The 17,661-nt window shown below is 39.0% G+C and overlaps 1 protein-coding gene across 7 annotated transcripts in view; it reads left to right on the forward strand.

Moving 5' to 3' along the window:
- The window catches only part of TOPAZ1 (testis and ovary specific TOPAZ 1), a 100,620-nt gene that overhangs the window by 73,738 nt on the left and 9,221 nt on the right, over positions 1-17,661 (forward strand). For 3 of the 7 annotated variants that reach the window (XM_043540870.1, XM_043540874.1, XM_043540872.1), the window contains exons 15-18: positions 6,753-6,853; positions 7,707-7,872; positions 8,821-9,015; positions 15,689-15,892. In XM_043540870.1, coding sequence (XP_043396805.1) covers positions 6,753-6,853; positions 7,707-7,872; positions 8,821-9,015; positions 15,689-15,892 — 666 coding nt within the window. Of the gene's footprint in view, positions 1-6,752; positions 6,854-7,706; positions 7,873-8,820; positions 9,016-15,688; positions 15,893-17,661 lie in introns of those variants that run through there. The other 4 variants (XM_043540871.1, XM_043540873.1, XM_043540875.1 and 1 more) reach the window with 2 other exon arrangements.

A 17,661-nucleotide genomic window follows, 5' to 3' on the forward strand; every position in this document is an offset into this window, starting at 1 on the left:
GTCAGTATCTATTGAGGAATTCTCACCTGTTTTTTCTCCTTATTAGAATGATGGCTTTAACCAGCAAAAACAAGCTGGAATGCTCCCTCAGTTGCCTATGTTGAAAAAGACTGCCAAATTATACCAATTCCCTCAGAAAGATCTTGCTATGTTTATACCTTTATGCTCTGCCATCTCCTACTTTGTTGATGATGGAGGCTGACCTGCATAGATGGAGAGATGTCCAAGTTCACTGTACTCCTGAGAAAGAAGGGGAAAGACTGGATATATTTGTGAGGAAAAAATGTTTCCTTCAGCTATGTTAGGTGTGCATATTTAAAATCATGAAGATCTCTTATGGCTAGATACTAGCATCATCTGTGGGTGGAAAGTCGTCATTCCTCTGTTCTTCACTGGAAGAGCATAGAAGGTTAGCAAATGCCCTTTTGATGAAGGAGCAGAATGTTGCTAAACATCAGCTAAGGGCTGCATTTGATTCTTTGGTTGCTTCAGCTAGGGTAATGGTTTTGGTTATTGCATTCAGAAAGCATGCATGGCTGCGATCAGTGGGTCTTCCTCCAGAGATTAAGATGAGAATCAAGGATCTTCCTTTTATGGGAGAGTAGGGTCTGTTTAGCATGCAGACAGACGAGGTGCTAGAGAAAATGAAGAATGTGAGGTCAGCTAAATCTTTAGATGTCTTTAATATGGCATAAAGATCATCTTTGGTTCCACGATTCAGATACCAAAGGCAATACCCATAATGTTCTTCATCAATTCCTTACCCCTGTCAAAGAAGGAATTATTACCACCAGTCTTCAATATTATTATTGTCAACATCAGCAATTGAAGAAGAGAGAGTTTAAACCTTGTAATAATAAAGGGAAATGTTTGACTTCATCTTCTGCAATTCCTGCAAGGTTTCAGATTTGGCAAGAGACCCAGCCACAAGTTAATCCTGTTACACTCTTTTACCTCTCTCTTTGGGGAACATTTGTCCTGTTTTCACCATCAGTGGAAATTAATAGCATCAACAGGTGAATTCTGGAAATTATTGCAAATTGGAATTCAACACAATTCATAACTCTCCTTCCCAAAAAACTACCACTTCCTTCCTTGATTGGGGATCAGGTTCAACTCAGTTTGCTCAGAAAAGAGATTCAGTCTCTATTACAGTTGGGTGCGTTAGAAACCGTGCCTTTCGGACACAAAGAGCGGAGTTTTTATTTATGCTATTTTCTAATTCTGAAAAAAGATGGGCACCTTCATCCCATTTTGGATCTCAGAAAATTAAACACCTATATACAAAGTTTTGTTTCTGCATGTTATCTCTAATTTCTAGGATCCCTTATCTTTCCGTTCAGGATTGGTTTGCAGCTCTGGATTAAAACATGCATATTCCTATATTTTAATAAAACCATGTAATTGAAAATACCTGTGCTTCGTGATAGAAGGGTACCATTTTCAGTACAGGGTTCTTCCCTTTGGTTTATCCATAGCTCCAAGGATGTTTACGAAATGTATTTCTGTAGTGGCAGCATATCTAAAGGAATGGAATTTATGTATATCCTTACTTAGATGACCGCTTAATAAAAGCGTTGTTGAAGTAAGAAGTCTTGCTATGTGTGGAACAAATATGTTTACTTTTTGCAAACCTGGGATTATGCATAGATTGGGAAAAATCATTCCTAAATCCTACTCAAAGGCTCCTTTTCATAGGGCCTTAATCAGACTCGACTTCAGCAAAAGCCTTCTCCCAGAAGAAAGCTTTATGAAAATGAAATAGTTTATACATCTCCTTCTGAAGTCCCCATAACAGTCAATACTCCTTTTTTCTGGTTCACTAGGTCTCTTAGCATCAACCACATCAGTGATGCCATACTTTGGATGACTGACCTGCAACACTGGCTAGCGAGAAATTACAAAACAGGCTTAGACAACAAGCATGGCAGATTAGTAATTCCACAGCAGGTGTTGACAACACTGATGTTGCGGACATGTGCTCTAAATGTAATGAAGGGTATATCTTTCAGTCTCTCCCTCTCTGCCATCAGTGGTACTTAGGCCATGTCTACACTACACAATTCAGTTGACCTATGTTAGGCTGATTTACAGCCACTGCAGTAATTACTGCGATATTTCATTTCCACATACCCTCCTTCTGTCTGTGGTGTGCGTCCTCACCAGGAACATTTGCACAAACTTGAGAGCTAAGGTGGGGGGCTGCGAGCTCTGTGTGGGGCAGGGAGCTGAGAGCCCTGACGGCAGCTGGGCTCCAGCTGTCAGCTCTGCTGGAGCTCACAGCTGGAACACCCTCCCTCCCTCAATTTCAAAACAGGGACCCTACCAGCAGTGAAAGTGGCATTCTTGTCAAGAAGTCCATTTCACAGCTCCAGCCAACAGGTGATGCAAACAACACAGTGTCTGTGCCATAGGCGTCGACTTCACCTTTGCCCCATGGGTGCTCAACCCCCGGCCCCGCCCCAATTCCACCCTCACCCTGCCTCAATTCCACTAGCTTCCCACAAGTCCCCACCCCTGCCCTGCCTCTTTACCGCCTCCTCCCCCAAGCACACCACATTTCCACTCCTCACCCTCGCTCCTGGAAAGTTCTAAGCACCGCCAAACAGCTGTTAGGTGGCAGACGGGAAGCATTGGGAGGGGGAGGAGCAGGGACGCGGTGTGCTCGAGGGAGGAGGTGGGGGTGGGAAGAGCTTGGCTGCCAGTGGGTGCAGAGCACCCACTAATTTTTCCCCGTGGATGCTGCAGCCTATGGTCTGTACAGACATTGCGTCGCCCAAACTACGTAGTCATAAGCCTTAAACCTCTCATCGAGGTGGATTTACTAGGTTGGCAGAGTGGGCAAGTTACAGCAGCAGGAGGAACACTGTAATATGTAGGCTCACATAGTTAGGACGACATGAGCTGCTTTACCTTGACTGCCTCTACTTCCAGTGCATCTACTCTGGGATGGCAGGCCCATTTAAACAACAATCTTTAGTCCGAGCTCACTGGTCACCAAAGGAACATGTCAGTATCTTAGAACTGAGAGCAATCATTTTGGCTCTAAAGTCATTTCTGCTTGAGGTCAAACACCAGGGGCATGCAGGTGGTGACAGAGTATGACAGCATTAAATTATCTAAACAAACAAGGCAGGGCTCATTCCCTGCAATTGTGCATAGTGGCAAGCTATCTTTGGTATTGGTGTATATAACAAGACATTCACCCAATAGCAATTCATGTTTCTGGGGAACAAAATACCCTACAAGTCATCTAAGTAGGTTGACTTCTCAAATACAAGAATGGAAGAACAAAATAGTAACACACCTTTTCACGTTGTGGGGGAATCCTATAATCTTTTTTGCATCGGATTTTGTTTGAGAGCAGTGTCAGATGTATTCCTAATAAATTGGGGTCAAGGAGTAATGTATGTGTTTCCCCATTTTTCTTCATTTAAAGAGTAATAAAATAAGACAAAGCCAGAGTAATTTTAATAGCACCAGCATGAGCCAGACAACAGTGATACCTGGACTTAATTTGCCAGTCCAGAGGGTTAATTGAACTTTTGCCATTGTACCAGATTTGTTAGACCATCCCTTCTTGTTGTGTTATCTCCCAGATCGTCAGTGTGTGTCTCTATGGCCCGGGGAATAAAACTCTGGGATTGATAGAAAAGTCTTATTTGTTAAAGGTGTAAAATGTACTGATAAATTCAAGAAAAGAGTCCACATGAAAATGTTTTATAGTCATAAATGGAAAAGATTTTTCCTGTGGATTTCCATGTATGATATAGAGCTATATACAGCACTCATTAATTACATATTAGAATATGTATTATATTTTAAGAGAGTGGGTTTCTCACTCTCTTCCATGAAGATTGACCTTTCAGCCATATCAACATACCGTGTAGCTGTGGAAAATAAATCATTTTTTACTCATGAAAGAGCTATAAGATTCTTAGAAGGTCTTACTAATGTATATCCTTCAATAAGAGACCCTATGCGATCTTGGGATTTGAACACAGTGCTTTCACAACTGATGAAACCTCTCTTTGAACCTTTGGGAAAACTGTACATTGTTCCACCTGTCTATTAAGACAGTGTTTTTTGATAGCTATCACTTCAGAAAACACATACATGAATTACATGCCTTACTGGCTAATCCACCATTTATTGTTCTTCATAAAGATAATTTTACGTACGCACTCAAGGTTTTTACTAAAGATGGTCTTTGATTTTCACATAAATCAGTCTATAATTTTACCAGTATTCTTTCCCAAGCCTCATGCTCAGGATGGGGAAACTAAATTACATATCCTAGATGTTAAAAGGACTTCAGCCTTTTATTTAGAGAGAAATAAACAATTAAGACAATCTCTAAAATTCCTTTTTTCGTATGCAATAAACAAGGATAAAGTTGTTTCTTTTTCAAACACTCTCAGGACGGTTAATTATGTATTTACGAAGCTTATAGATTGATGGGTTTGTCTCTTCCACAGGGAATTAAAACACATTGTACTAGATTGAAGGCAGCTTCTGTGGCTTTTTTTAGATACATTCTTCTAATAGAGATATATAGAACAGCAACGTGGAGTTCAGAACACATTTTTACTAAACACCACTTGTTAGATTTGGAATCTAGGTCTGATGCAGAATTTGGCAAGCCAGTTCTGTGGTCCTTGTTCAAGTAGAATTCTGTGGTTCCAAAATCCTAGATCAGAGTACTGCTTTTTAATCTATCCCATGAGTGGGAATATGCAAAAAAACATTCAAAGGAGAAATGAAGGTTACTTACCTGTAACCAGTGTTCTTCAAAATGGACTCTGCATATTCACACTCATGGGATTTTCTCCCCTACCTCAAAGTCCTGTCGTAGGGGAAGAAACTGAGGCGGCTGGAGTGCCACACCCCCTTTATACCTTTGCCCTGAAACATTTATTCATTGAGGGAGGAGGTGATGGAAGCGCATGAGTGCTCCAACAGCTACTGCTAGCTAGAGCTTTACTGTTCAGGCTGCACTGGTTGGAGTATCCCAGGAGTACGAAAATGCAGAGTACATCTTGAAGAACTCCTTTTACAGGTGTGTAATCTTCGTTTTTGCTTATTATCAACAGCAGCAAGTTAAAGCACACGTTTCTGACCTCAGATCTTTGCAGGTAAAAACCTTGCAAAAATCTTTAAAATATTTATTTGTAAGTTGTTTACACAAACATTCTTTTATTGGTTTGGAAACTTAAAAGTCTTATTTTTTAAAAAAAAAAATTTTAGTTCATCTCAAAATTCACTAAGCTGAAAAAATGTTTTTTCCTCAACTAAATTATTTTTTCATGGTAACAGTTCCCCATATTGTCTTTCAGAATGGTAGCCATGTTAGTCTGTATCAGCAGAAAGAACAAGGAGTACTTGTGGCACCTTAGAGACTAACAAATTTATGCTCAAATACATTTGTTAGTCTCTAAGGTGCCACAAGTACTCCAACAAATGTATTTGAGCATAAATTTGTTAGTCTCTAAGGTGCCACAAGTACTCCTCGTTCTTCCATATTGTCTTTGCAGATGATAAATTAAGTCAAAAATTTGATTCCTGACAACAAGGGATTCAGTAATGGTAATTTAAATATTCTGGATTATTTGAAAAAGATCCTTCCTTTTAAAACTGAAAATTCTACTAGATATATTTGTTTGTGCCTGTACACACATTTGTTTAACAAGATTACATAGCAATTAGTTTAACTTCATTTTTGGATTTTCAGAATTGTTTAATCCTTTAAGGGCTAAAGGAATAGCCCTTAAGGACTATGTGAATAACGTAGCTGAAGTCGACGTACTTAGATCTACTCACCGCAGTGAGTCGACAGCTGACGCTCCCCTGTTGACTCCGCCTGCACCTCTCGCTCTAGTGGAGTACCGGAGTTGATGGGAGAGTGCTCGGCGGTCGATTTATCATGTCTAGACTAGATGCGATAAATCAACCCCCGCTGGATCAATTGCTGCCTGTCGATTCTGCGGGTAATGTAGACAAGCCCTTAATCCTTTTCACCTGTTCTGTTACCTGTTCATAGCACTGTTCCTATCAGAACTTTCATTCTGGAAAACTGGATAGCTCAGGGTGTTGCCAGTGGGATAGCAGTAAGCCTTTTGTCTTTGTAGGTTATTGGTTCAAATCTAGCCTGGACTGTTACTAACCAAAAATTACCATCTGATGGCTATTTGACTCAAATTATATGAATCAATTATATGATTGTGATCTTAGTCCAATTCACACTTTCATATCACAAAATCACTATTACAGTTGGGAGCCTGAACTACCTTTTCTGCCCTAGAGGCTTACATCCATAATGAAGTTGAGGCAGATTGGTAGCATAGTATGGAGAAGTTTGCCATACTAACACCCATTCTATACCAGTTCTGCGTCTGGACTTTGTTCCCCAGTAAGGCCATTTTGGTAAGCTTTGAGTCCCAGAATTCACTTTAAAAACAAAAACTTGTTCTGTATTGTCATCACTTATTCAGGCATCTTATTGTCATGGGTGAGGGAATAAAGTGATGTACTTTGAATAAAAATGTTAATGGATTAAGTACCTTAAGTTTTGTATTAAGACATAACAAGAAATACTTGTGCCCAGTGCCATGTGTTCAAAAAATGTATCTTATATACTTGAGAAATAGGTTCTTTTCAGAACATATATTTTCTTTAGACTTAGCTTACATAAAAAAAAAAGTCCTATGCCAGGATTTGAAAATAGCAGTCATCAATCTTTTTTTTCCACCCAGTTATCAAAAATCCACAACATGATGAAGCAGACAAAGATTTCCTGGGAAGGACTGGGATCAGTGTAATGTATTCTTATCACACAGTACAGCAATGGTCAAAGGTATTTTACTGGGTTATAATAATTTGATGGGGAGACTGTGCCAATTCTTTTTAAATTTTAAACACCTAAAGTTTCTCTAACTGAAAAGGTTAATTTGAAAAAGAAAATATTTGTTGTCAATCCTACTTAATTGACTTAAAGATACACCTTCAAAAAGATCATCTTAGTTGACATTCTACTTTGAAAAGTGACTCTACAATTGTCTACTTGTTGCATCTGAGTCCCATGTTATGTATGCAGAAATAAAAACATGTTTTTTCCTAACCTCAAGATCTACAAACTCAGCAGGGATGCAAGAATCAAGCTGGGCTATCTCTTTGCACATGACCACCTTAAATAAAGATTCTGCAGGCCAAATTATGCCCGGAATGACTACTGTGCAATTCAACTCTTTAGCAGGTTTGCACAGGAGCAATTGATACACCTTAGTAAATAGTTCTGTTATTGATATACAAAAAAGGAACAAAATCCAGTTTGTAGTGCTACCTGAAGTAAAAAGAAGTAAAAACTTATTTTAGTTTAATCAAGTAAGCAAATATGACTGAATTACACAAAGTGTAACAGATAGTGTTAATAAGAGGTATGCTTTTTGCATAGTCACTTTTCAGAGTAGAATCACAATTCAGACTATCTCTGTAAGATTATCAATTAAACAATTTGAAAAGATGAAAAAAGTTCTGTTTTAAAATTTAAAACATACATATTTAATACATATTAAAATTGATCTTTTTAATATAAACCTGGTCCTAGAATCTGAACAGTTGGCTAGTGTCGCTACACTTAGCTTAATTATGGAATATTATGTATTTGCTACATCCATTTGCACCTCTGCTTTTTTTCTCTCTTGCTTTAGGGCAGGAAGGTTTTGGATAAACTACATGAACTGCAGATTCGTTTCACAAGCTTGAAAGGACTTATTGGTCCAGAGAGGTTAGCATCAAGATGCCAAATTGTTAATGCTTCTGCAGAAATCTTCCTTAAAAGTGGAAGTCTGGATGGAGCAACATGGGTATTGAGAGGTAATATTATTTTTTCAGAGTCAAGTTTTGTAGTTAAACTCATATATAATATACTGGTAAAACATAACTTGCTTGTTTTTAAATCGTTCTCTTTGTGAAATATTTGAGTTCAAGGTTATAGTCTGTTCCACATGTTAGATTATAGAAAATACACTAATATTGAGAGCACTAAAAGGAAATGTGACCTGCCTTAAATGATAATACTATTCTTGATAATATAAGAAATATTATGCTTAATCTTAATTAAAATGGGAATTATTTTCAGAAATATCTTTTACAGGAGACTAAACTCAGTTAAAAATGACCATATGTGTTTTCTTTTTAATAAAAAAAACAAACCCATGCCACTGTATTGGAAAAAGACAGATAACCTGCCTGTTCGTGGTCCACTTTGACCTTTAAACTGTCTCCTTTAGCCCAGTGGACACCAAAATGATGTTTAGCACCAAAAGTTTTCAAGAGCCACATTAGTGACATGTTCTGGTCCAGAAGCATAGTGCTAACTGTGTATAATGAAACTAAAATTGGAATATTGTACTCTATTTCATACTTTACCATAAAACAATCTGTAATCATTGCACTTTTGGCATGCATACTGGCCTGGGCCTGAAAGAAAAGACAATGCACAGAAGTCAGAGAACAAGGATGTGGTGAGGCAATAGAGAAAATGGGGATCCAAAATTTGGTATTTCACATAATTCTTGATAGAAGAGTGTTATGACTCTTTAAAAGAGGCAAGCTATTGAAAAGAGCCAATTTCATGTGGTTTTACCCTAGATTAAAGGAAAAAGGTTCTTAAAAATCAAATTTGTGAGAAACTGTTATTTGTTTTTAACAAAAACCTGGTAATTTAAATGGTGCATTTTTCTGTGAAGTTTTGAAACTCCTCTTCCATGTCAGTATTCAGTGTGGGTTTCACAGTCTATTATTTATTATTCCCAGTTTTAGTTCAAAACAATTCTATTGTCTTCACTTCAGAGTCAGAATGGATAATAAATACACCATTGTGGCCCTGTGATAGAATGGATGTCCTCAATCGACACAACCTGCTGTGTGCAATTGCATGTGAATATTTGACCAAGAATCTATGTAGACAAGCATTTGAAGTTTTGCAGAATCTACCAGGTTTCCAAAATTGTTGTGGTAAGTAAGAAAAGTTAGTGTTAAGAGCCAACAAATTAAAAGATGAGAATCTGGTACTACTAAACATGGTTTCTATCCTATCTGATTTTCTGGTTCAGTTTTTTAAGATGTGTTGCAGAGCAGTGCAGATTTAGAACTCTTTATTTCTTAGAGGAGACATGACAATTCAAAAAATAACATAGATAACTATACTTAAATCTATAATCCAAACAAAAATAACTGCAAGTTGGGTTACCATATCCATCCCCTACTTCCCCCATATTCTTAGCCAGTCCCAATTTCCTGAGGTCCATGAAAATGGAGCACCATTCCTGTATATCTCCTAAGGATTTTAGGCAGTCTATTAAGTGGGATGGAATAGGGGACATTCTAAGATGGATAGATATCACATTAGTAACCATCCTATTATCACTACCTACAGCTCCCCCGGACCCACTGCATCCTGAAAACACCCTTCCCCACTTCCCCTGTCATCCTGCTCCCTTGGCCTTCCTTTTCCCAGCTGCTCTCCAAGTGGGGTATGAAGATCTACTGTTTGACTACTCCTTGAATAGCATCTAGGGAAAGGTGATCATTTCCCAGTCCCCCTTCCACTTTCACCTCATCACAGCAAAGCTTATTCAGCTGACACGCCTGTTTAGATTTACAAGCCTCGAATAGCTGTGGCATCCACCAAGGAGCTCAATAGCCTATAAGTGATTGTTGGGGGAGTGAGAAAGGGAATCTTCATTTCTCAGCACACCCACATGTACTGGGGAGCAATAGGAGGCAGCGTAGTGGGGTGTAAGAAAGGGATTCTTCACTCCCTATCTGTCTTCTCCAATTCTCTACCCCGATAGACAGGAATTAAGAAATCCCACATCATCTTCCTTATCATTATCCTACTGTTTTTGAGCCCCATTCAGTGATCCTGGGGAATGAAGCCTCCTACCTTTACCTGACCTTTCAACACCCTCCCCCCAAGGCTGGCCATTCTAACTGTGATTATTGGGAGCAAGGTGGATTTGATTTAAATCACTAGTCAGGAAGACTCGATTTAATCATGGATTTCTACATAAAAGTGCATTCTTGTTGGTTGTTATAACCTTAATACATATTCTTCACAACTCAGAGATAGATGGACGTTTCATTTTTAGAAGGTCGACACTACATTTTTTAAGCGATTTATTTTGAAAACTTTTCAGATTAGTTTTACAGCTGTATCTGAAAATGAATGATTGTTTGGTTATTTCATTTACCAAAGATAATTGAAGCAGATATTTATGAAGTCATTGGGAGGTGAACTATCTCCAATTCAACAGGTTAATCATTAATATTTGGAGGATTTTCTTGCCATGCTATATTAGGAGGAGAACATCACCAGACAGACATTTAAATCATTTTATTTAACTAAAACAACAGTGTTATGTATTCTGGATTTTTATCTTCAACAGCAAACATATAATATTTTAACAAAACAAGCGTATGAATTTTTAAATTTAGTTAAACAGTCAAGTTTTTTAAAATCAGGTTTGTTTTTGTCAAAATTGTTTTTAACTAAAATAGTTAAATGAAATATTTTTAAAAAAAATTAAATCAACTATGTCAGCCAGGTCAACGTGAGAAACTTAAAATATTGTCTTCTGCAGCTAACTCAGTTGTCTTCATCTTCATTTTCCTGTTTGTTCATAATCTGGAAAAGAAAAACAAGCTTTCCTGCTTCTTTAGGTCCCCAGCGATTTCTCAATTTGGAATGAATTCTTCCAAAGGAAGAAAATATTCTTTTCACACCAGCAAAAGAAGCTACTGCTGTTAAAAGTGAGATTATCACTTCAACAGTCTCTGAATCCAAGTGCTTAAGTGACTTCCACCAGTTCACTGGTGTGACTTTCTTTAAAACATCATCAGCAAATGTATTTCTTGAATTATAGAAGATTAGAGTTGGAAGAGACTTCAGGAGGTCATCTAGTCCAACCCCCATCAATAGAACTACTCGTGTGCTTAAAGTTAAGTATGAGCTTCAGCTCCCTTGCTGAACTGGAGCCTAAAGAACTTGACAACATTTATTTTGATTGGGAAAAAAAATCAAACAAATCGTGGGCCCAATAATATGCCAAAGCTTACTTGTATTTCTCCATACCATGCTTTTACTGCTTATTGTCGATTTAGAGACGAAGTGCTTCAGGGCAAGGCCTTTCATAGAGAATCAGAGGATTAGGGTTGGAAGAGACTTCAGGAGGTCATCTAGTCCAACCCCCTGCTCAAAGCAGGACTAACGCCAACTAAATCATCCCAGCCAAGGCCTTGTCAAGCCAGGCCTTAAAAACCTCTGAGGATGGAGATTCCACCACCTCCCTCGGTAATTCATTCCAGTGCTTCACCACCCTCCTAGTGAAATAGTTTTTCCTAATATCCAACCTACCCCTCCCCTACTGCAACTGGAGACCATTGCTCCTTGTTTTGTCATCTGCCACCACTGAGAACAGCCGAGCTCCATCCTCTTTGGAATCCCCCTTCAGGTAGTTGAAGGCTGCTATCAAATCCCCCCTCCCTCTTCTCTTCTGCAGACTAAACAAGCCCAGTTCCCTCAGCATCTCCTCGTAAGCTATGTGCCCCAGCCCCCTGATCAGTTTTGTTGCCTTCCACTGGACTCTCTCCAATTTGTCCACATCCTTTTTGTAGTGGGGGGCCCAGAAGTGGATGCAGTACTCCAGATATGGCCTCACTAGTGCCAAATAATCATGTCCCTCAATCTGCTGGCAAGGCTCCTACTAATGCAGCCCAATATGCCATTAGCGTTTTTGGCAACAAGGGCACACTGCTGACTCATATCCAGCTTCTCATCCACTGTAATCCCCAGGTCCTTTTCTGCAGAACTGCTGCTTAACTACTCGGTCCCCAGCCTGTAGCAGTACATGGGATTCTTCCGTCCTAAGTGCAGGACTCTGCACTTGTCCTTGTTGACCTCGTCAGATTTCTTTTGACCCAATCCTCCAATTTGTCTAGGTCACTCTGGACCCTATCGCTACCCTCCAGCGTATCTGCCTCTCCCCCCAGCTCAGTGTCATCCGCGAACTTGCTGAGGGTGCAATCTATCCCATTGCCCAGATCATTAATAAAGATGTTGAACAAAACCAGCCCCAAGACCGACCCCTGGGGCACTCTGCTTGATACTGGCTGCAGACTAGACATTGAGCTGTTGATCACTACCTGTTGAGCCCGACAATCCAGCCAGCTTTCTATCCATCTTATAGTCCATTCATCCAATCCATACTTTTTTAATGTGCTAGCAAGAATACTGGAATGGTTCACCCTTAGCTCTGAAGTTTATTATAGTTGGCATTATGGAGGGATGATTGCTGGATGTCGATGTCATAGCCAGCTCCTCCTCTTCAGCAGTTAAGGTTTGACCCTAGTACCAAGTATTGAGAATATTTGCAAGAAAACGAGCTGGAGATAGTGCTTGTCCCATTTGTTTATTTTAATGCTTGTAATTTAACCCTGTCATTGCGTATTTCTCTTTTTAAGATCTCACTCAGTTCCTTCCAAATTTCAACAGTGTCAGCAATAAAACAGCTATTTCTCTGCATTTTGTTCAAGGCTACAGAAATAGCTTCAGGGTACTCAGCATGTGTTCACCATTTCTCTTAAGCCCAATGTTGAGAACTTTGGCTGTGACCATGGCATCTGTTTTTTCACGATTTTGTTCACAAACTGTCATCAGATTCGGCCAGTTCTTGATATAGTGCTCAAAACAGTCCACTACTGAGTTCCATCGCACATCTTGTGGGAGAGTTAGCTTGGTTCCTCACAGTTTTTTCAGAGCAGCTGCTGCAAAGTGGTTGTTACGGAAGTATTTTGCAATTTCAACATTAGCCTTTATTTCTGGAACACTGAAGTCTTTGGCTAGGAGGTGCATCAAATGAGCACTGCAACCGTACGTTACAAGCTTGGGACTCTCTTTACTCTCTTCTAAATTTCTTCTCATCTTGGATACATTTGCAGCATTGCCTGTGACCAAGCTGCGTAGTAGACATCTGAATTTTTTTTTCACAGTTTGTTATAGCTTTTACTGCTACTTCTTTTAAGTATTCTGCTGTGTGTGCATTTCCTGATGTATCAGTAAGGAAGACATTCCCTTCTTCTGTTGTCACATAAGCACATACAATGGGATCATTGTGGACACTGTTCCACATATCAAGACTCAGGTTAACAATTTTACCCTCTAGACCTTTTGCACACTGTTCAATTTCTCTTTCATACACTTTATCCAGCAATTTGCCTATGACATCTGCTCTGTTGGGTGGCCTGTATCCTGGTCTTAATGACTGAACCATGTTAATGAAGTGTGGGTTCTCAATCATACGGAAAGGAGAGTTTGTTGCATAAACGGAGCAATTTTTTCATCAATTACCTCTTTTTGTCATCTACTGGTTCTTATCACAGACTTATCTATGGTTGTTTCTGGGTGATGGAGTTTTTTTTTCTTTTTGCTACAGATGATATACTGTGGCTATGTGACATACATGATGTGACTGAAACACTATCATCAGCAGAAAACTCTAAAACTATAGAAGATGATGGTGATCTTGAAGGTGGATAGTCTTCAGAATCCTGCATGTTGAGGATGGATTCTCCTAAACAAAATAAGTCAATGCAGTTATTTAATTACTATTACCATACTGCTCGTTTAGTATTACTCATTGCATTCACTAACACTCAGTACTACTTTAAAGGTGAAATTGTAAAAGAAAGATCTGCCTATTTCAGCTATTTATTTTTTTATCACAACTGCATCTAAAATGATAGTACCATAGAGTAACAACTATATTTTTTGCTCAAACATGAGAATTCAAGAATAGTCCAGAAGGAAGACAGGCAGTCCTTAAGAAAGAAGTATGAAATAAAAAAGTTTACCAACCTGAAGATCCTGCATGTTCAGACATGTTCCTTCCATCATCTTCAACGCAGCTTCCGCCTGAGAAGGAACACTTCTCATGATGTAGTTTCATTTGGGCAACCAGGCCTTGCGTTTCTTTGTTTCACTGTTTGCATTTTACACACACACCTATCTTACCCACAGGTAGAGGAATTTCATTAAAATATTCCCAAACTGGGTCTCTTTTACAGCCTGCTGCCATTATAGGTTTTCCCTTCTAGTGACAGAATGGTATGATAGATCTCAAATCAATGAAGGCTACACTCAGAAAGATTTCCAGACTTCTGGAATACGCTGCTCAAACAGTTTCACTTTTGTTTCTACTGCCTGTCCCTCCCTTCTCACATTTATCTCCAGACTTCTTCTCCTTGCCCAGATCTATTCTGCCCCCAACAATCTTCTATTCATTGAACTTTTTGACATTTTGCACTTTTAGGGAAAGGTAAGGGATTGACTCTGGGTACACACATTTGTAAAGGGACAATAAGGTTGAGGTTCGTTCTTTCTTTCTTTCGTTCTTTCAACATGTTTGCTGTTAACAAGCATGTTATCTCTGGAGACACAAATCCACAGTTTGAGAACTGCAAAACTAAGCATGTCTGATGCTATCTTCTAGACTGAGCACTGAGTCCCATTGGGTAGATAGAAAGATAATCTAAACAGAAGCCCCTGGAACTCCGTAAGATTGGGTCCCTAATCTGTGAACTATTGGAACTCATTTACAAAACTTTTCTTAAACATTACACAAATATATTGTTTCATACCATAGAATTAGAATTTGTAATCCCTATTCCATGATGAGATATCTTTGAGCTATAATGTATCTTAATTAAAACTATCTTTAGAGAGATTTTTTGCTCAAAAAGCATTTTATCAAAAAAAATCCGTTGGGGATGGGGGGCTAAACATTAATATTTATGCACCCTGGTTGGGAAGCTGAAGAGCCCAACAAGGCATATTGGGCTGAAATGGGGAGGACAAGAGTCCTTTGGATGAATAATTCCTTCCCTAGTCTTTCCACCAGGTCCTAATGCTGTTCAAGAAGCACAGCAGGGGTTTCTTCATTTGAAGCCAGGAAGGCATAGGAATTGGAGGGGAGTTCTTCCTCTATTTCCATTGATGCTCAAAGCCTTCTGCCAGTTGCTTCTCCCTTTCTTGAACCCCATGGAGAGCCCCCAGTACTTCAAGTCTCTGCTGAAGGATAAAATTGATCTAGGGATCCTGTACTGCTTAACAGGATTCAAACACCCTTTCTACAGACCTTAATATTATTTTATATCCCTGAAAAGACAGTTGGTGTTGGTAATGATAGCATTATTGCTCAGTGTGAAAATGTGTTGCTTCAATGCATGGTAACATAACATGGTATTTAGGAATCAGTTTTCAATACACCATCAGAATTCAGTGTCATCTTAAAAGCTTTTTTATTTTATTTTATTTTTTTGCTTTCAGCATTAAATTATTTTAAACTGAAACTAATTATCACTTGATCTATTAACACTTTTTTAAACCAGTGTAAACAGAATGTGTGTCATTGGGATCTGCACAAAGAGACCTTCCAACAGGGAGGAAAGTGCATCATTATCATAAAGCATTTAACTCTGATTTGCACCATTTTGTTTCTGAAACCACCTGCTCTGATTTAAGGTTGAAGAGATTGAACTTTTGGTATGTTTATTGGAAGTACTGGGAACATATCCAGCAATTAGGATTGCTTTTGACTAATTTCAGGAATTAACATTTTTTTCATTTCAGACGCTCTAGATGTCTCCCAGTACAGCCTTCTTTTTAACAAACTTCTAGATGCCTGTATTGAGAGCAAGAGCCTTGGTATATCTTCTTCTGTAACAGACTTTATGCTGTCAAAGAATATCCCCATTGATTTTACTTTAATTAGAGGATTAATTGCAGCATTGGGAAGGAGCTGTTTGTGGCTTAAAGCCAGGACCTATTACAAAAGTAAGTTTCCCTTGAAATCTTATTCACTGCTTATGATCCTTGAATAAGTTGTACTCATAAGAACTTAATATTTTCGGAAATAATGGGTAAGATTACTACTAGAAATCAAATACATTTTTGTGGTAAATCAATTAGAAAAGTAACATTGGACATTTAGCGCACTAAACAGAGTGCCAGACCCCACAGACAACTTTTCTATGTCTGGTGTTGGGCTGGGTATAGGTCCCCAAAGGTGGCTCTGAGGTACAGGACAGTCACAGAGTGAAACTTAAAGAAGCCTCATGGCAGCTCTAAGTGTCACAGGCTACAACAGCCCTTAGGGGTCATGCTGACGCTTGGGGATCACCAGAGCACAGCAGTACTCTAGCCACAAACCTATGCCAAGGCCAGAGGATGTGGCGTGGAGCACACATTCAGCTGGGAATTCCCCTTTACCTGGGGAATTATTAACCAGTCAGATAGAATAGCTTCCTGCCTACTTCATAAAGTTGGAGTGGTGTAGTAGAAGAGCCAGGAGTTAACCCTAAGATTTCAGAAAATTAAATAGAGTAAAGGTGTTTACGTTTTTCCGTAGTACAGAATGTTCATATGTAAAATCAGAAATTCATACAGTTCAGTCTATACAGAGTTAAAAGGCATCAGTCTGACAGAGTATATCATGGAATTATCAGCCTCATCTTTGGTGGAGAGAAGAAAATAATCCTGTCTGCTTCATTGTTGAGCATTATTTTATTGTAAAGAAAAACTTCAATAGAAAACGGTTAAGATTGACACTGTGAATCAGTGGAATCTACCTAACACCCTGGAAATATATTTTCATAAAATAATTCTTTTTCAGTACAAAATATCACAAATCTGAAGCTCTGAAAATGAACATTTAAAGAATGCATCCATTTTACTTATTCCACATATTCCCTCTTCATTTCAATCACCCATGAAAGTTATGCTTCAGCACACAACTTTAACTTTGATCCCCTATAATTTTCATTAATGTGACACTCAAAACAATATATGAGAAGGCGATTGTAACATCCCATTTTCTTATTTTGTGCTCTAACATATAATACGCCTTTATCTTAAAATTACAATTAAATATCAGTTGGTAAATGTTGTGGACGAGAGCCCCTTGTACTCCATGGCACAATGGGACCAAATTGTAACTGGCAACAAACTCCTAAATTGCCCTGCACTATTAATTTATATATCTTTGTGAAATATCCTTCGTTCCCAGCTTCTGACACACAGTTATGGCTCAGCTGAAAATACTCATTGGTGTAAAATTTGTTGATTTTCTATGGGGATTGTTCAGCAGATGAGGGTTTTTATTATGCCCTCAGGCAGCACACTCCACTCTTCTTTGCTGCCACATTACTGTCTCATCACAACGCACAGTTAACCTGTGGAACGCTTTGCCAGAGTTTGTTGTGAAGGCCAAGACTATAACAGGGTTCAAAAAAGAACTAGATTAATTCATGGAGGCTAGGTCCATCAATGGCTATTAGCAGGGATGGTGTCCCTAGCCTCTGTTTGCCAGAAGCTTGGAATGGGCGACAGGGGATGGAACACTTGATTACCTGTTCTGTTCATTCCCTCTGGGGCACCAGACATTGGCCACTGTCGGAAGACAGGATACTGGGCTAGATGGACCTATGGTCCTACCCAGTACGGCCGTTCTTATGTTCTTAGTCTCAGAACCTCCTTCCCCCATGGTAGCAGGAAACTTGTAACTGGTTTCAGCAGCTTGTCACTCCAGTCCTTAGCTGCTGTGC

This window comes from Chelonia mydas, chromosome 2 (assembly GCF_015237465.2).
Source record: "Chelonia mydas isolate rCheMyd1 chromosome 2, rCheMyd1.pri.v2, whole genome shotgun sequence".
NCBI lineage: Eukaryota > Metazoa > Chordata > Testudines > Cheloniidae > Chelonia > Chelonia mydas.